This window comes from Lagopus muta, chromosome 9, assembly GCF_023343835.1.
Source record: "Lagopus muta isolate bLagMut1 chromosome 9, bLagMut1 primary, whole genome shotgun sequence".
Taxonomy (NCBI): domain Eukaryota; kingdom Metazoa; phylum Chordata; class Aves; order Galliformes; family Phasianidae; genus Lagopus; species Lagopus muta.
The window spans coordinates 19,124,736-19,141,906 of record NC_064441.1 but is presented as its reverse complement, the minus strand read 5'-3'; the positions used below and the strand labels follow the sequence as shown (position 1 = coordinate 19,141,906).

General features: G+C 46.3%; 2 protein-coding genes across 2 annotated transcripts; one reads left to right on the top strand and one right to left on the bottom strand.

The window, feature by feature from the left end:
- Positions 1-32: 32 nt before the first annotated feature.
- ING5 (inhibitor of growth family member 5) lies at positions 33-9,234 on the bottom strand. Its single transcript, XM_048955187.1, has 8 exons — positions 9,117-9,234; positions 8,910-8,981; positions 8,637-8,803; positions 7,238-7,349; positions 6,275-6,368; positions 5,207-5,342; positions 4,326-4,387; positions 33-3,173 (listed from the first exon to the last, which is right to left on the bottom strand). Exons 1-8 carry the CDS (start codon positions 9,151-9,153, stop codon positions 3,128-3,130), a joined length of 726 nt encoding a protein of 241 aa, XP_048811144.1. The 5' UTR covers positions 9,154-9,234; the 3' UTR covers positions 33-3,127.
- A 125-nt stretch (positions 9,235-9,359) lies between these two features.
- On the top strand, positions 9,360-14,309 carry DTYMK (deoxythymidylate kinase). Its single transcript, XM_048954428.1, has 5 exons — positions 9,360-9,524; positions 9,601-9,709; positions 10,727-10,817; positions 11,604-11,801; positions 13,831-14,309. The coding sequence occupies exons 1-5, from the start codon at positions 9,395-9,397 to the stop codon at positions 13,939-13,941; spliced, it is 639 nt and encodes a 212-aa protein (XP_048810385.1). The 5' UTR covers positions 9,360-9,394; the 3' UTR covers positions 13,942-14,309.
- The last annotated feature ends 2,862 nt before the right edge of the window (positions 14,310-17,171 follow it).

Here is a 17,171-nt window from a genome sequence, read left to right as displayed (position 1 = left end):
CCCGCCCTCTCATCACCTCCGACAGCTCGGTTCCCAAAAATATTTTATTTATATCAATATATTCATTATCTATAACGTGATCCAAAAATACAGATATACATTTATTTTTTTTTTAACTTTACATTCTTCTTCTTTTTTTTTTCATAAAAAGATTTATATTCTCTTCCATTTACAAAGGGAACATAGATCTAATTCCTTTAAAAAATAGAGCTGTTGGGTTAACATCGTTTCACCTCCAGTTTGGCTGAGCTGTAGTAAAGCTGAACACTTTGGTGCATTGACAACTGTCAGTGGAACATTCCTCTCCGCACCACAGTCTGTCCATCCTTCTCCATAAGGGCGCATTTAACACTGTACATTCAAAATTCAGGAGAAAGATTTTAACTCTTTTGCGACCAGAAGTGAAGGCTGTGGGTCCCCCAGCCCAGGGGCAGGCTGGGCTTATTGCTGGTGTGGGTTCCGAGGACACATTGGTGGTGTCACGCCGTACGGAGCAGCCAGGTCTGCACCACGTGCTGATCCTGGGTCCTGCTGAAGAAGCTTCCTTCCCTTTGAGGATCGATGCCAACTTCTAGAATGTTGTTTGATTTTTTTTTTGCTTTGCTGGTTGAAATGGAAAGCATCTGCTTTTCCAAGCCCAAGAAAGCACGTACTAATCAAGTACACTTTGCTGTCCCACCTGACCATCTTTCCCGAGTGTAGAGCAGTCAGCTTGGCACTGACCTGCACAGCTGTGCGTTTCCATACCTGCACGATCTCCCAGGAGGCACAATCTACTTTTGGATTTGTTTCAAATCCAACGCTTGATTTACAGTGATACCATGACTGTTAAAGCCTTGGGAGACAAGGGAAAAAAGTTTACAATAGCATTGGACAGAAGGAGAAAACAGAACTTGGGACAGCATCATAGCCTTCAGGTCAGTCACCCTTACGAGGAATCCAGTGTAGCAGGTCAGTGAGGTACAGGCTTACTGCTGGTACTGAATTACAGGCTGGCTCATGAGGTATCGCAATTATATTTACTCCCAAAACAGAGGCAGAGAGGAGGAGAAGGCTGGCTGTATTTCTAAGCCCAGCTTTGTGAGATTGTGCTTTTCCTCTCCCTTCCCACCAGCGTTCTGTTTCTAACCTGTCTGTGTAGTTTCGGGATGCTGTTACAATGGCAGCAATGACAAACATGCATCTTCCTGTAAACATCAACTACAGAAACTTCATATAAAACGTGGAGTGATGCAACGCAGCAAAGTTGTACAATGCCACACTTCCAACAAAAGGACCTTGCAGACAGGCTTTCTGCACAGCAGATACATCAGAAGGTTCACAGAAAACCTGTCTCAGTACCAAAAGGTTTCTCTGCGACAATCCTAGCATACCTGCAAGCAGCTACAAACCCAGAGCAAAACAGGAAGGCTGAACTGGCATGATCTGAGTTCTACTTTCCTTCATGGCAAAACACAAATAAGAGAGTCAGGGCAAGACAAGAAAAAACTTTTTTCTTTTGGAAGCTGGTGCCAAAGTCAGATTAGATTTGTTTTGTTTTGGTTTTCTTCCCTTCTGTACTGTTTATTCAGGTTGTTTTTAAAGCAGAAGAAAGGGCTTATCTGGAAGCCTTTCCAACAGCCTGTATCAAGAGCTGGTATGCAGAGCAATATGCAGATGCCATTAACAGCCATCACAGGCTCACAGACCCTGCTCCATCCTGCTGCAGGGCTTTTTGCTTTGTTTTCTCCCTCCCCTGGCAGAACAACCTTTACCCACAATGTCTCTGTTGTGGGCAGTTAAACCCCATAAGACAGGAGATACCTAAAGTCAACAGTTATCTGTTCTTCCCTCCACTTCTGCATCCACTGTTAACTCAGAGGAAGGAGAAGAAAAAAAACTAACAGAACACAGAGTTTTGTTTTCCTACTCATGATTTCCTTCTCATCCTTTTGCTGCAGCAACTGACACTGTGATGACAGCAAGCATTCACATTCGAGATCTGAAAGGCAGCTTCAAGAGGTCAAGAACTGACAAATTTGCCCCCTTGAAAAAGACATGCAGTAATTTAAAGACATTCCTGCTGCACTGCCTTCTCTAATGGCACTTTTTCATAGCAAAAGCTACCCAAGAACCAAACTCCCACCACATTACCACACGGCCACCCTCCAGCTTTGCTGCATCATCACTGCCACGTACACATTGTCCTCATAGAATCTCCCCTTAAAGCTTGAGATATAACAGAAAATCAGGCCTTCATCTTTCTGTATGAATAAATCGGACCCCCTATCACAATACTTTAGGTTTCAATTTCACAGTAACATGCTTAAAAGCAACAAAAACTGACAGGAAAGGTAACTTGTTTTCTCAGTACTACTGTCAACACTGCAGGACAACTCCTTTGATATTTAGAGGTTTTGTTCCAGAAGACACAAGCCTTTTACAGAAGGAGGTTAAAAGCCATAAAGTTTGCTTCTGTTGAGGCTGTAACGTGGATGTGAGCAAAACCAAGTAACAGGCAGTGCAAAGTTAGACAGAAGAAATTCCCCAAATGAGAAGATATGGTCTTCTCTCTCTCCCATACTCACCCTGCCAAAAGTGAGCACAACATTTGGCTTTGAGGAAAACAGACACTGTAAAAAGCCAACAAGCTTTCTTGATCCTCTTCTGTACTACAAAACTGCACAACAAATGGGCATCACACCAAAACAATGGAGTTAATCCTTTCCTGTAGGCTGCATGAGAGAGAATTGCTTTTTCTGTCATGCTAAGCTCTGAGTCTGAATGTCTTCAGCGACGGTATGCATCATACTGAAGAGGTGGGTATCTCAATTTCCTGCAGTGCCTCACAGGGTTTAAGAGACTCCTAAAAACAAGCAGACTACAGCTATGGGCTGTCCTAGCACTTCAGAGTAACACTGATCTCAGTGCTGTGCGAGAGTAACATAAATAAAATCCCTGTGGCACATTCCTCCCTTCCCAAAGTCACTTTTCACAAAAGAACAGGAATTACAACTGGACAATTAAATAGCATATCAGAAACGGAGGAGGGCAGGTTTTAAGATCACAATCGAAATCAAAGATGATATTGCAACATGAAGGAAGGAATATATTAAAACTCTTCTTGCCTCACAGGAGCTATTCCCCTTTACTTCTTACTTTTCTTTTTTTCCTGAACACAGCGCGGACAAAACCTACAGAGAGAAAAACAAAACAAAACAAAATTGGCTGTTAATTAGTACCTAAAATTAACAACATATTGCTTGGGAGCCTTTCTATTACTTGGAAATGAGTGGAGGTGGTGTTAATTTTAGCCAACTGCAACACTTCACATGGCATGCAGCAAGATTGGGCAGAGAGGGAAGGAACTGTATGGAGTCTGGTGGGCAGAAGGGTCAGCACTGGAAGGCTTCTGGGGCTCACCTGCCCCTCACAGCCCGGAGTCACTCTATTTCATTCACCCACAAGTTATTCCAACTGAATTCCTCAAGGTTGGTACATCGACTTCCTGCAGAGTTAAAGGAACAAGGATACCCCGCTCCAATTCCTCCTCTCCCTCCAATGATTGCAACCAGTGCACCTCTGCATTACCTCACTTCTAATACACAACTTACAGTTAGACTAAGAAAGTCACCAAACAAAAAGATTTGCATGTCTTTAAAAGTCTGCAGACTCAATAACCAGCTGGTCACTCAACTGCATGCTGCCACTGCAATATCTGATTGGAATGCAATGACCAAGTCATACTATTTGCTCCCACTTAATGCAGTAGTGCTGTTGGGTTTCCTCTTAAAATCTTGCTTTTGTTATGTGAATTGAAGAGTGTGGCATTTTAACTGCAAAAGACAACGTTTAGCAAAGCTTTTGTCCTTTGCAAAAGAAAGCAAGCACAGAAAAAGCCTGTGACTCTTTCTAAAATGGGCACATAGGTAGGTGAAGAAACTTGTAGTCTTAAATTGGGCTCCCCTAAGCAGAATAGAAAATATTCTTTTCCCAACCTTAATCACAGCAACAAATGCAGACATGAGATGTAAGCTGTACACGCTGACAAAAGCCTAAGCTCATGAACTGCTCTGCTTATCATGAAATTTTACATGCCTGGGTCCTTGTTTTGCTCCCATGGAAATCTAAGGAAGCTAAGACTCCTGTGGAAACAGCCTCTAGGAAAAACTGTCCCCTTCTACTTTCACATAAAAGCAGTCCCAAACCCAACATGATGTAAACCTCTGACCACAAGAACAAAGTTCCTTTGTCAGGAAAGGTCACCATGGGGTTTCAATTCTGTTTGTGATTCTTTTCGAGAGAAACTGCAGCCTGACAGAAATCAAAAACCTGTGTGTCCTTACCATTTCCCTTTTGGTTTGGTGGTGAGGTCCACACAAGCGAAGTGGAACCATTCAATGGGGCACTGCAAAACAAAGGAAAAACCCACAGAGGAGATGCTTAGCATTTTACCAGTGCTATGTTCACTTCACATGATCAAATTAGCAAGTACCTCCCTTGGATTTCACTGGGCTGTGATGCTGCAAATCATTTCAAAAGACACAGGGTGCGTTTTGATGATAAAATCATAGAATCATAGAATCACCAAGGTTGGAAAAGACCTAAAAGCTCATCCAGCCCAACCATTCACGTGTTCCCAACACCTCCCACTAAACCATGTCCCTCAACACAACATCCAGTCTTTCCTTGAACACCCCCAGGGTCGGTGACTCCCCCACCTCCCTGGGCATCCATTGCAGTGCCTGACCACCCTTTCTGAAAAGTAATACTTCCTCATGTCCAGCCTGAATCTCCCCTGCCGTAGCTTGAAGCCGTTCCCTCTGGTCCTATCACTAATGACACGAGAGAAGAGGCCGACCCCCAGCTCACTACAACCTCCCTTCAGGAAGTTATAGAGAGCAATAAGGTCTCCCCTGAGCTCCTCTTCTCCAGGCTGAACATTCCCAGCTCCTTCAGCCTCTCCTCATATGGCCTGTGTTCCAGACCCCTCACCAGCTTTGTTGCCCTCCTTTGAACACGTTCCAGGGCCTCAATATCTTTCTTGCAGTGAGGGGCCCAAAACTGGACACAGCACTCGAGGTGCGGCCTCACCAGTGCTGAATATAGGGGAACAATCACCTCTCTGCTCCTGCTTGCAACGCTGTTTCTGATGCAAGCCAGGATGCCATTGGCCTTCTTGGCCACCTGGGCACACTGGCAATAAAGCAACAAAGCAAGTGCTTACATCTGGGTTGTCGCAGCCAATCATCTCCCCGTAGGACACCTGGTGACACAAGCAGTAGGTGGGCTCGTTGGGGTCCACAGGCATGTCCAGGACGTCTGAGGGATGCACTGACAGGATGGTGTCAGCAAACTCGGAGCTGCGGACAAGGCCAAAGCATTTGTCACTTACAGGTGACAGAACATTCCCAAGAGGTGGGAAAATTAATTTGCAACAGCTATTTAAATCGTTTTTAAGTCAGAAAGTGGCTTTGAGCTAATACAAAAATAAGAGCTTGACTGTAAAGGATTGAAAGACTGATTTGTAGATTCTAAGAGTACATGACTACAGTAACAAAATTCCCATACACCTCACTTCTGCCTGCAGTCAGAATAACCTGATTATTTTTTTTTCCCTAAGCCATTTTAGTACACACTCTTCTCTCCTTGTCAGGTATGAGGGAACCACCTTGCTCTGAGGAGCTTTGACACAGCAGTAACACTTAACAGAAAATACTTCCTTTCTTTTCAACTTGCCCCTCCATTTAGCCAATTGAATATATTGGAATTAACAGGGTCCCTTTAAAAAAAAAAAATCACATGCCAGAGAGGTTAAATGCCCTCCTTCCTTGCTTCACAGAACAGAACTACATTATTCAAGACTATTTAGGAGACAGCGGCTGTTTAAAAACAACCATGAAAACTCTGCAAGATCTCTATAACAGCAACACAGCATCAGCATTTGTCCCAACAGGAAAGTGTTTCTTTACAATGAATATCACAAGCAACTGTTAAAAATAGCTGCATGACAAAAATCAAAGGTATTTTCTCCCAGCTTGCCAACAGCAACAGAGACTCTGATCTCGTCCTTCCAGACAGAGGGCATTCCAAGCATGCTGGGTTTCCACGTGGCAAGCAAGGAGTTAATTAGTCAAGCTAACTTGTCTTAAGGCGGGCTCTAATTAGTGAGACCAGAATACTGGAACACCACTATCATCCCAACAGGAGAGTCATAAACAGGGTAACACAAACACGAGGAAATTCATCAAGTGTTGAACCCAAGTCATCAGAAGTGTGACTGGATACTTCTTACCCTCCTTTCAGCTTCTTTTTCTTTGGTGTGTCCTCTTCAGACGTCCGCTTACCTCGACCACGAGAGCTTCTTTTGTCTTTCTGACTTTTTCCCTCTATAGAGACAGATAAAGCATTGCTTCAATCAGTTTGATACCATCATCAGGCGTTTTTCTTTTGGTGCATTCACTGTTTTGAAATCTGTCTGTCACATGCAACTGAACACAAACACTGATTATGAAATGCACATACACTTTTCTGCCACAAACATACCCATCTTGCAAGTAATATCCCCAAGTGTCTAAATCCTACATCTGCAGTTTTGGCAATTCATAGAATCATAGAATGGCCTGGGTTGAAAAGGAGCACAATGCTCATCCAGTTCCAACCCCCTGCTGTGTGCAGGGTCACCAACCAGCAGCCCAGGCTGCCCAGAGCCACATCCAGCCTGGCCTTGGATGCCTGCAGGGATGGGGCATCCACAGCCTCCTTGGGCAACCTGTGCCAGTGCCTCACCACCCTCTGGGTGGAAAAACTTCCTCCTAAGATCTAGCCTAAGTTAGATCACCGTATTTTATATTAGTCCACAATGTCACGCAAGACTTTAAATAGCAACATATTTGATTGAATACACAGATCTTCAAATCTAAGTGACAGACTGAGGCCAAGACTGTTAAACTCAATAACTGTAGGAACCACAGGCTGAGCATCAGTTCAGTATTGTCATAGTTAGTTCTCCCTTAGCCAGTAGTGCCCTTACAACCAGCGACCACTTCAGGACACTGACAAGGAGAGCCCAGCACTAAATCTTTTCCTTCTCCTGTTTATTGCCCAGTGCAACTCTATAAATACCTGAAGAGCATTTAAAATAAGTATGGGATTACACCATAGCGTCTAGAAACGACAGTCTGCTCTGCACCCAAGGCCCTCTGCTTAGACATGCCCAGTGCTGGAAAAGGCTGTTAAACACACAACATTTACACACTTTTTGGGTTTCGTGATCCAGAGCTTTCGAAGTCACTGCCCTCCAGTTTATCCTTCAGATCCGCTTCAAACCGCGCCAAGTCCGCATCCAGCCGGCGGATGTGCTTATCCACCTGCACAGAGAGGAAACCACAGACTGAACTAAAAACACAGAAACACTCCCAGTGCAAAACAAGGAAGGTCTGGTAGCTTGGCTGCTCTCCCTGAGAACATGAATGTAACAGCTCAAGGCAAGGCATGAAGGGCATATCAGACTGGAAAAGGGAAATGGTGTACACAAAGGGAACTGGAGCACACAGAGAGAGGAAAAAATGCTGAAGAAAAGCAAGTGGACTGAACCCACATGCAAGCAAAAAGAAAGGAAGGAAAAGGGAGTGGGGGAAGGAGAGTCCAAGCAACCAGACCAACAGTTCGCAGGACAGCACAGAAAGATTTTTTTAAAGAGTTCTCTTTCTGCCACTTTGAAAATACATTATTCAGTTGGTATCCATTACGTGTGTGAATATTTTCTGTGGTATTTCACCAGTACACTATTTAATGAAATTTAATAACGAAGACAGGCTATCCCCAATATCGTCAGCACACATTAGGTGTCTTCTAACCTCCACAGTAATATGGTTTGTAGAACAGAGATGCAATAAAGGTGTTCAAACCTTCACCCCCACCCACAAAACAGCTGTGCTGCTGCAGTACCTATTCATGAAGTTGGTGTTTACCCGGGAGACATGAAATTATTTCCTTTTCTGCAGTATTTGAAGTATCGCAGCTTTACTAATTAGAACTCAAAGCATCCCTAGAAGCTACTTACAGCACACTAAGTGCAGACAAAAAAGGGATTCCCCTCGCTTAAAGTCACTTATGGGATAAAATGCACAGAGAATTACTCAAAGAACAGATAAATGGACAGGAGTCAGTGCAGAAGAGGAGAAAAGTGGAGATGTGCACCTTCACAAATGCCATTTTCCCACTAAGCCCAACAGGCAGAGCCGGACCTCTGTCACACAGGAGCTGACAGGGTTCCATGCCTTGGGATCCAAGGCAACCAAGTGGAAACGGTTCCCTCAGCTCCTACACAACGTAGCTTGGAAGCTGACCTAAAAATTGCTGCTTATGACCAGACAGCCCTAAGTGAATGTCTGGGTGAAAGGCAGGTGGGCAGGGCGAGCTGGCTGTCAGTGCTGCTGCCAGAAGAGAAGTCTACTTGACACCAAACCCAGCAACACAAGGGCAGGAGTTCGGGGAAAGCAAAAGCAAGAGAAGCAAGCTGGAAAATGAATACTTTGTTTCGGTAAGGTACTGAAGGCAAATACACCAGCAGAAGGACAAACAGAGCCGTGCCTTCAGAGCCCAGCAGCAGCCCCAGCCAAACGGCGGCCACGCAGCGGTGTGACAGCACTCACCATCTCGTAGGTCTGCATGGCCAGCTGCACTTTGTCGTCGCTGTACTCCTTGCATTTACTGTAGGCGCTCTGGATCCTCCTCAGGTGCTCCACTCGCTGCTCGGCTGACATGTTCTTCACCGACTCGATGTACTCTGCGGCCAGGCGGTCAATTTCGGCTTTCTTATCTGTAAAGCCCAGACGCCGCACGCACGCGTGAGAAAGCCGTGCTCCCAGAGGGAGCGTTATTTCCCCCCCCCCCGGCTGCCCGCGCTACGGGAAGACCCTGCACACCTTCCGTCCTCTGGTCCAGCTCCCGCATCAGCTGGAAGTTCCGCTGCAGCTCGCACGGCAGGTTCTCGATGCCTGAAACAAACACGCAGCGCCATCAGGGCCGCTCCCCTCGCGGCAGACCCACGCGGGGACTCCCGGCGCTCCCGCCCGCCCCGCTCGGTCCCGTGTCGCGGCGCGGATCCCGCCCGGCCGCGGCCCCGCGCTCACTGTCCAGGTAGTGCTCCAGGTACATGGCGGTCGCCATCTTGCGGCCCGCGCCCCGCCGCCGACAGCCGCCCGCCCGGCCCGCAGGACACGGGCCGCGGCCCCGGCCTCATCGCATATTCACGAGGTGCTCCGTGCCCATTGGCCGCGGGGGGCGCTCCGCGTTGCATATTCATAAGGGCGGGGCCTAGATATCGGTTCGGAGGACTTTCTCTCTATGGCTCCTCGCCGCCTAGAGCGGCGATGGCGGGAAGGGGAAGCGGTGAGGGGAGGAGGGCAATATGGCGGGCGGGCGCGGCGCGTTAATTGTGCTGGAAGGGATGGACCGCGCCGGGAAGAGCACGCAGAGCCGGCGGCTGGTTCAGGCGCTGCAGGCCGCCGGGCACCGCGCCGATCTCCTCCGCTTCCCGGGTATGGGTCTCGGGGTGCGGGGGGCTCCGCTGGGAGACGCGGCCGGGCCGCCGACCTCTGGCCCGCTTGGTTACAGAGAGGACGACGGAGATCGGGCGGCTGATCGGCGCCTACCTATCGAGGGAGAGGGAGCTGGAGGACCACGCCGTGCACCTGCTGTTCTCCGCCAACCGCTGGGAGCACGTGTAAAGGGCGGGGAGGGGGACGAGGGGCTGGGGAGGCAGGCACAGGCGGTCACAAATCAAGGCTGCGGGCCGCGGGGCGAGCTGTGGTGCCCAGCCGAGGGCCTCGGTCCTGAGAGAGGCTGTGCGGGCCGCGGCCTGGTGAAGGAGCGTGGCTGCGGGGCCACACTGCGTTCCTATTGCCCTTCCAGTCATAACTTCCCCCTCTCTGTTGGGGTGCTCCTTCTGAGTCCCAGCCAGCAGCTCCCTGCCTGCTGCCACTTAAGGAAGCCAATGGAGTTAATCATTCACCCCTGCCACGCCTCCATGTCACCGCCTGGATTCTGAATCATAGAATCATTAAGGTTGGAAAAGACCTCTAAGATCCCCGAGTCCAACCCCACATCACCGTGCCCACATCCCTTAGCACCACATCTCCACAGCTCTGAACGCCTTCAGGGATGGTGACTCCCCCACCTCCCTGTGCAGCTGTGCAGTGCTTCACTGCTCTTGGTGAGATGAAATTTTTCCCAATATCCAACCTTCTTTCAATGCACCATTGCTTCATGGCAGCCCAAACGGACTGGACAGATCACAACGTCACTGGGCCTGGGGCGCAGCCTTTGGTGTAGTGAACTGCAGCAAGAAACATTGTAAATAAGAATGCTTTTCTCTGTCAGAAGCAGTATATCACAAGCCTGTTGCATCGCTTATGGAGGATGGAAGACTGAGCTGTTTGTGCCCAGCTGTTGCTCTGATCAGTGGTCCTGCGTGTGAGCTGTGGAGCTGCTCTGAGCAGTATCCTGCACATGCATCTGAGTGTGCGTGTTCTGAAGGGGTATTTCCTTTATGCCATAGAAGGCAGAGCACAAATAGTATTTGATCCATGATTGTTGTCATGGATAACGCTGATGTTGCTCATGATCACACTTTGTGATGAAGTACGTTAACAGACAAGTGCCAGCTTTGTGAGCTGTCTTTACATAAACTCTTTTTATTTGTCTCTCTATTGACTATTTTTTTCTCCCTCTTGGTTTTCAGAACATCAATGAAAGAGAAGCTCCATCAAGGGATCACGCTTGTAGTTGACAGATACGCCTTTTCTGGAGTGGCCTTCACAAGTGCGAAGGAGGTGAGTGGGGAATGTAGCAGGCCCTGCCCCTCTCTGTATCTGGGGAAACAGGAGATATGTAGAAGCTTGGTCTGGACTTCAGTTTCTGTGGTCTAGGCTTTTCCTGTGGGGAAAAAGTGGGTTGGAACTGAGGGATGAAAGGGATTTCAACTTAGGTATTGACGTGGCCTGTTTGCCTGTGTGCCTGTGTCTACCTTAGAAAAAGTAGAGGAACGTATTAGGTTGCTCACCAGTGTGGTAGGCTCACTCCAGTACCATACTGGGGAGCCCCAAACCAGACGTAGTGCTGAACAGAAGAGAAGGATTCTTTCCCTTGACCCACCAGATGCACTCATGCTTATACGACCAAGCTGAGTAAGCATAGGGTAGGTATTTTAAAAGGAGTCTTTGTGGGCTGTGCCATACTAAAACTGCATGACATTTATGTTCCAGAGCAGCCTTCTTGTGGACGGATAACAGCTGTGTGGAGACCTCAGAATATGACTCAGTATTTCCCCCTGCTGGGCTTTGTGGAAGAGGTGTTAAAATCATTAGCTTTACTTAGCTTCAGTGAGAAGCTGAGAGGTACACAGTGCCTGGAAAAATCTGGATTCCCAAAATTACAGGGTTGAATTCACAAATATTAAACTAGAATATCTCCTTTTCAGTTCGTAGCACTATGCTCAGCAATCTGTGCTGCATCCCTATGACTGTCCCTCCCTCAATCCCACTCTAGCTGCCCTTCTCTCCCTTGTTCTCATTCCTTCTTTTTGTCACTTCAGACTTGATTTTCTTTGTTTGGGACAGAACTTCTGCCTGGAGTGGTGCAAACAGCCTGATGCTGGCCTCCCAAAGCCAGATGTGATTCTCTTTCTTCAGCTGAGCCCAGAGGAAGCAGCAGCACGAGGGAACTTTGGAAAAGAACGTTATGAGAATGGCCCCTTCCAAAAAAAAGTTCTGCAGTCTTTCCATCATTTGATGAATGAGAAGACATTAAACTGGAAGGTGAGGAAATAACCCTGAGGGTTCTGTCATGGACTGGGGCTGGGAGGAGGGTCTCACGAGAGCTCCTGGATTGCACACATTGTATCCCCGTGCTTCCTGTCCCTGCGAAAGGGCAGGGGGTTGTGCTGGAGAACCAAAGGCACAGTGGCCTGTGAGCACCTGCTACTCTGGGACACTTTAATGGGCCCTGTTGGAGTCAGGGGAAGAGTTTCTTTTGTTTTGCACAAAAACTTATCTGGAAATCATACTCCTTAAGGACAAGTTGACAAACTGGGGTAAAAAATAGTGAGACACACACCCATGCTCCTTCATATGTTTCTTTCCTTTCTATCCTGCAGCATCTGGATGCTGAAATCCTTAGAGGTTTTGGGGCCTTCCTGCAGCTTCTCTCTCCCTTACTGACTTTCCTTTTCACACAGCCAGTCTTGACCAGCATTTACTATCCTGCTAAACAAGAAGTCTCTCACAACACATGATCTCTTTTGTTTCATACTCCTACATCACTTTTCCTTAGTCATCCCTTGAAGCTATTTCCAAAGGGCTGCACAATCAGCAGGCAGAAGAGGAAGCATTCCCTATTGATCCTGAGTGCAGGTGACCTCAGCAGAGGCTTTTCTGGTCTGGACAACCTTCTTACCATCTCCATCATTCTGTTGGTACTCAGCCATGAGTTACAGGAAGCATTTTCTGTGTAGGCTGTAGCTTTCAGAGATAAAGAAGTACACATTATGGTTAAATCACTAGTCACCATGGGCTGGAGATGTATGCAAAACTGGATGTATTGCCAGATGATCAGACTGCATAAGGCAAATGTGGTTTGTCACAGCCCACTTCAGGTAAACCTGATTCTGTAACATGGGAGAGTTTGTATGCAGCAGAACCTGAAGGAACAGTTCCCAAACTAGGAGATGTATTTTTATTCCAGTAAATGTCATGTTAGGAAACGGCCTTTCCTACATCATAATGACTAGATAAATGGGCTGATGAAAAACTCATAACGAAGCACTAAAACTAAAAGAAGAAAAATAAGCATCCTGTCAGAATAATCATATGAAACAATACAGAACTTACTTTATGTCTAGACTGCAAGCTCTGATTTTTAAGAGATTCCAACAGAGGAATGTATTTCCCTGATTACCTGTCATCTGTTATTTCTGTTTTTTTTTCACCTATCCACTATGTAAAAGGAGTTTTCATTTAAAGTGTTGGCAACGTGTCTGCTTAAAATCCCCCAAACTGCAGCACTATTAAATAGATACCAAAAGAGAAGATGGAAGAGGTGAGGGGTCCCTGAAAGGAGTACAGAAATCCCATTTCAGTGCCCTTTAACAGTTAGCATTCCTGCCTATTTCCCCCTCAGCATCAGATAGAATAATAGATACCAAGCTAATAATAGATTGCCAAAGATCCATTTAGTCCAAGACATGACATGGAGCTCAGTGCTATCAGTTAGAAAAATAAACTGAGATCAGCAATCTGCTTGATGCTGGGTGCTCACAAAGCTGAGCTGTTGGTTGTGCCATAATGAGAAGACTGCTGTTTAATTACAAAATACATTTATTGCATAGCCTCACAGCCTGCTGCATGGTGCAGCACTGCACAGGTCGTCGTGATAAAGCTGCACCTGCTTTCATCTTTTAACCAATTCCTTCCTTCACTTTGGGTACTGGTGAGTAATTGTAAAGCTGAAACACTGAAGTTTCTGGGGCACTACAGTACATGGTGAAGAATGTTTACCTGGCTTGAGGTCAAAGGCTGTCAGCAAAAAACATGCAGCAGTGGTGTCTTGTTTCCCTTCATCTTCTCCACATCTGCTTGTTAAATGTGTGTTCCTGGGTGAAACAGACTTTCCAGTTCCACTGCAAAAGTAGTGCACAAGAGGGGTGATTAGCTCCTGTCAGTGCTTCTGGATGGTAACAATTTTGAGTAAAGGGAGGGAGCAGAAATAACAGGAAGATGGGTTTTTCCCATATTGGAAATTGAGGAATGTTTCTATGCTTTTGGTTTTGTTTTTTTGTCTTGGAAACAGACAATGGATGCTTCAAAGAGCATAGAAGACTTGCACAGAGAAATCAAGAGCATTGCAGAGAAAACCATGCAGGAGGTTAAGGATAAACCCTTGGGAGAACTGTGGAAGTAGAGCAGTGCAGGTCATTCTCAGTCCTAATGAAGACTCACCTCTTGGACCTTCTTTGGCCGGATGATTCCTACATCACCTTCCAGTAACCAACCTTAGGTCACGATGTATTCATATGGGTCAAGCTTGTCCTTGTAACATCTGCTCCTCTTCCATTCTGCATAATCCCCAGGAGCTTCTTTTTATAAATGAACGTGTAACAATTCTTTTGAAACAATTCCTCCCTACCTCAAGTAGGATCTCTTTTGTTGTAGGCTGTCCTTTAGTGCAGATGTGGCAACTGAGCTGAGTTTCCACAAACGTGGACAGCTTCAGCAGGTGAGGAACAGCTTTCCCATACTTGAAGTTCCATGCAATGACCGTGTTTCTGCTTTAGTGGAATACATCCCTGTACTGAACCCAGCTTGTTTTTACAATAAACTGCTCTTGTAAACATTTTGTACCACAGCTAAGTTGTGGGTCTTTTTCCAATGTGATCATTTATCTTCTAGAAGGATATATGCGAGGCCCTCAGTCCAGGGAGATGTTTGCTAGGATGCTGGAATGAAGGGACAGATGAACTCATTTTCAAGTCTGCTTCCAAGCTGTACAACAGGAATACAGAGGCTGAGCTGCTTTTAGGGTAAGTGTCTGAAATAAACGTGAACTTAGAGCATCTTGAAGGCTGAGTGGTACACAAGTTCTTCTAGACTGGTTGAGTTTACTCACGGGGCCAAGATCAGAAGAGAGCCAGCAGTGAATTCTATAAAGACTGAATTTAAAGTGCAATTCAAACAGTCCTGCACACACTGCCAAACCAGATCAGCTGCATGTTCTGAGTGTGCCCAATTCCCTCCAGTCCCATTCTAATTGTTACCTTATGGCCATGCTCAGAATAATCTGAGCTGTTACAATAAGGCTCCAACTCATGAAACAACAAAGGCTTTTGATACTTAGTTATCCTGTATTAGGTTAAGAATTCCCCCAAATCTTCAGCAATAGAAAATAAGTAGCATCTCTTAACTGAACGTTGGCAGCAGTTTGTACCAAGAGAGAAATGTACTCCAAGTGAGTAGCCTTCAACAAAAAGGACCTGCTCTGGAGCAGCACAAGCTGCTGCTTCCAACTGCTGTCTCCTGTTGCTGCATGGCAAAATGGGGGAAAAAAAATGGTTCTTGAGTTTAGAGCTCTTTTTGTAATGTTTACCACTGCAGGCACAGTGTTTGAAAGGCTTCCTAGAAACAGACACTATGGAAAACTAGCAGTTGAGTAGCTAAACAGTGAGCATACAATTGTAAAGGAAACAAGTTTTATTTTCCATCTACCAATGTGAAATATTAACTTCTCAATCTCTGCTTGGCTCTTTCTCCTGCTTACCTCAAATGAACATGTGGCAGAGACTCACCAGAAAAGCATGTCCTGTCTTGGAAAGGCTTGTGCTTTTTAGAAGCAGTGAGATGCTGCACTGCTAAGCAGGGAAGCCTTTTGGTACTGTTTTATTATTTTTCCCCCCAGAGTTCATACAACTTTAAAAGTGAGTAGCAGAACTGAACCACAGCAGTGTTTCTTTGTCTCTGCTGGCATGTTGTGGACATTCACTCTCTGGGACAGGAACATCAATCATCAAGGCAGTACCACAAAGCCAGCCTCTATTCTAGCAGATAAGAAAGATTGAAGACGCTGTTGTATGTAATTCAACTTTTGCCCTAAAAGCATAACAAGGGCATGGTGCTGCTGTTTCAAGACTGCTCCCCCCTGCACTGCAGGGTTACTCAATACCACCCAACGTCACCTGAGATTAATGTACAAGAACATTAGGAAAGGCAAAAGATTTTAGATCTGTTTATTCAGATACAAATTGAAAGCAGATGAATGGAGCACAGCCCCAGTTCCTCTGCTGCCTCTTCCCCTAACTACAAGAGAGAAGAGGAGAAGCAGGCAGAAAGCAGCAAATAATAATTTAGTGACAGAAGCATTGTGGTTCCCAGTTCAAACCTCTGCTTTTGGGTAGCATAGGGACAGTTAGAGCATCAGTAGGTCAGTCACGGAGGAAAATGAGTAATTTCTAGCCAGCTGTCACCACCCTTGGGCACATAAGCATTAACTGATAGGTTCCAATCCTGTATGTACAAAACAAACCTTGTAAACAGATCTGCAGTCTGCAGCATGCACTAAGGAAACTACTTAGGCAACATTCTGTTGCAGCTTGCATTAAGTCAGTTCTCCTCCATGGTTTACCTTTCTGTTTGTGCAACAGAGCTGTTATCTTAAAGCAGCTACAACTTCTAGCATCATGTTGGATCTTCCTTCTCAAGACATTCTCTCTTTGCTGACTTCTTTGGCATGACTACTGGAAATGGGGTTCTATGGGTTAGCTCCTGCAGCACCTTGCCCTGTGCAAACTCTGCAGGTAGAGGAGCTTGCAGAAGAGCAAATGGAAAGGTAGCAACGCAGCTATGAAGCCTACTCAACCTTCAGGCATCTTTTCTGGTTTGGAAAGGGAATGTCTAACAGGAATAGCTGGAGGAACTGCTCAGCAACCCACAGAGCAGAGGATTCCTTGAGGAATTGTGTAACTTTTTTTCTCCGCTTCAACAGGATTATTCACTAGATGCTATGCCTGCACACTGGGACGTGGCTGGCAGATCTCAGTTGTCCTGTTTCACCTCTCCCCTGCAGTGGGCTTTTTTTCCCCCCAGGACCTGTGGATTCCAGTTCTTTGCTCAAAGCACCTTTCCTGAAGATACTTGGTATGGACATAAATCCATAGTAGAAGCACAGCGTGTTACCAACTCACTCAGCTAGAACACACACATTTTCTATTCTCCTTCCCTTCCTTCTGCTGTTAGTTGAGATGGTGATGTTCCTCTCCAGCAGCACAGGTCCATACTTCCCCAGACAGCCTTTTGCTTATTGAATTAGCCCTCATTCATAAGTTACCCCAGCTCCCTTTTGACAGGATGTGAGCAGGAGAGGGTGACTGTACCTGTGAGAAAGCGCTGTGCACTGCAAAGCATGGACAGGAGTTTCACTGTAGGAAACAGAGCCACCTGCGCTCTGGGTGCTTCACAGCTGCCTCACTGGGACATGTCTGCTGTTATCTGCATTGTGAGCTGCAGTCCAAATCGGCTGCTGAGAAGAGAAGCTGCTAAAGGAAATAACTATACGTGTCACCTACTAAATGAGGGGTGGCTCTACTTAAGCTTCAGAGGGAAGTCCCCGTGTAAGGATTTAGCGCTCTAAAGATTTCTATG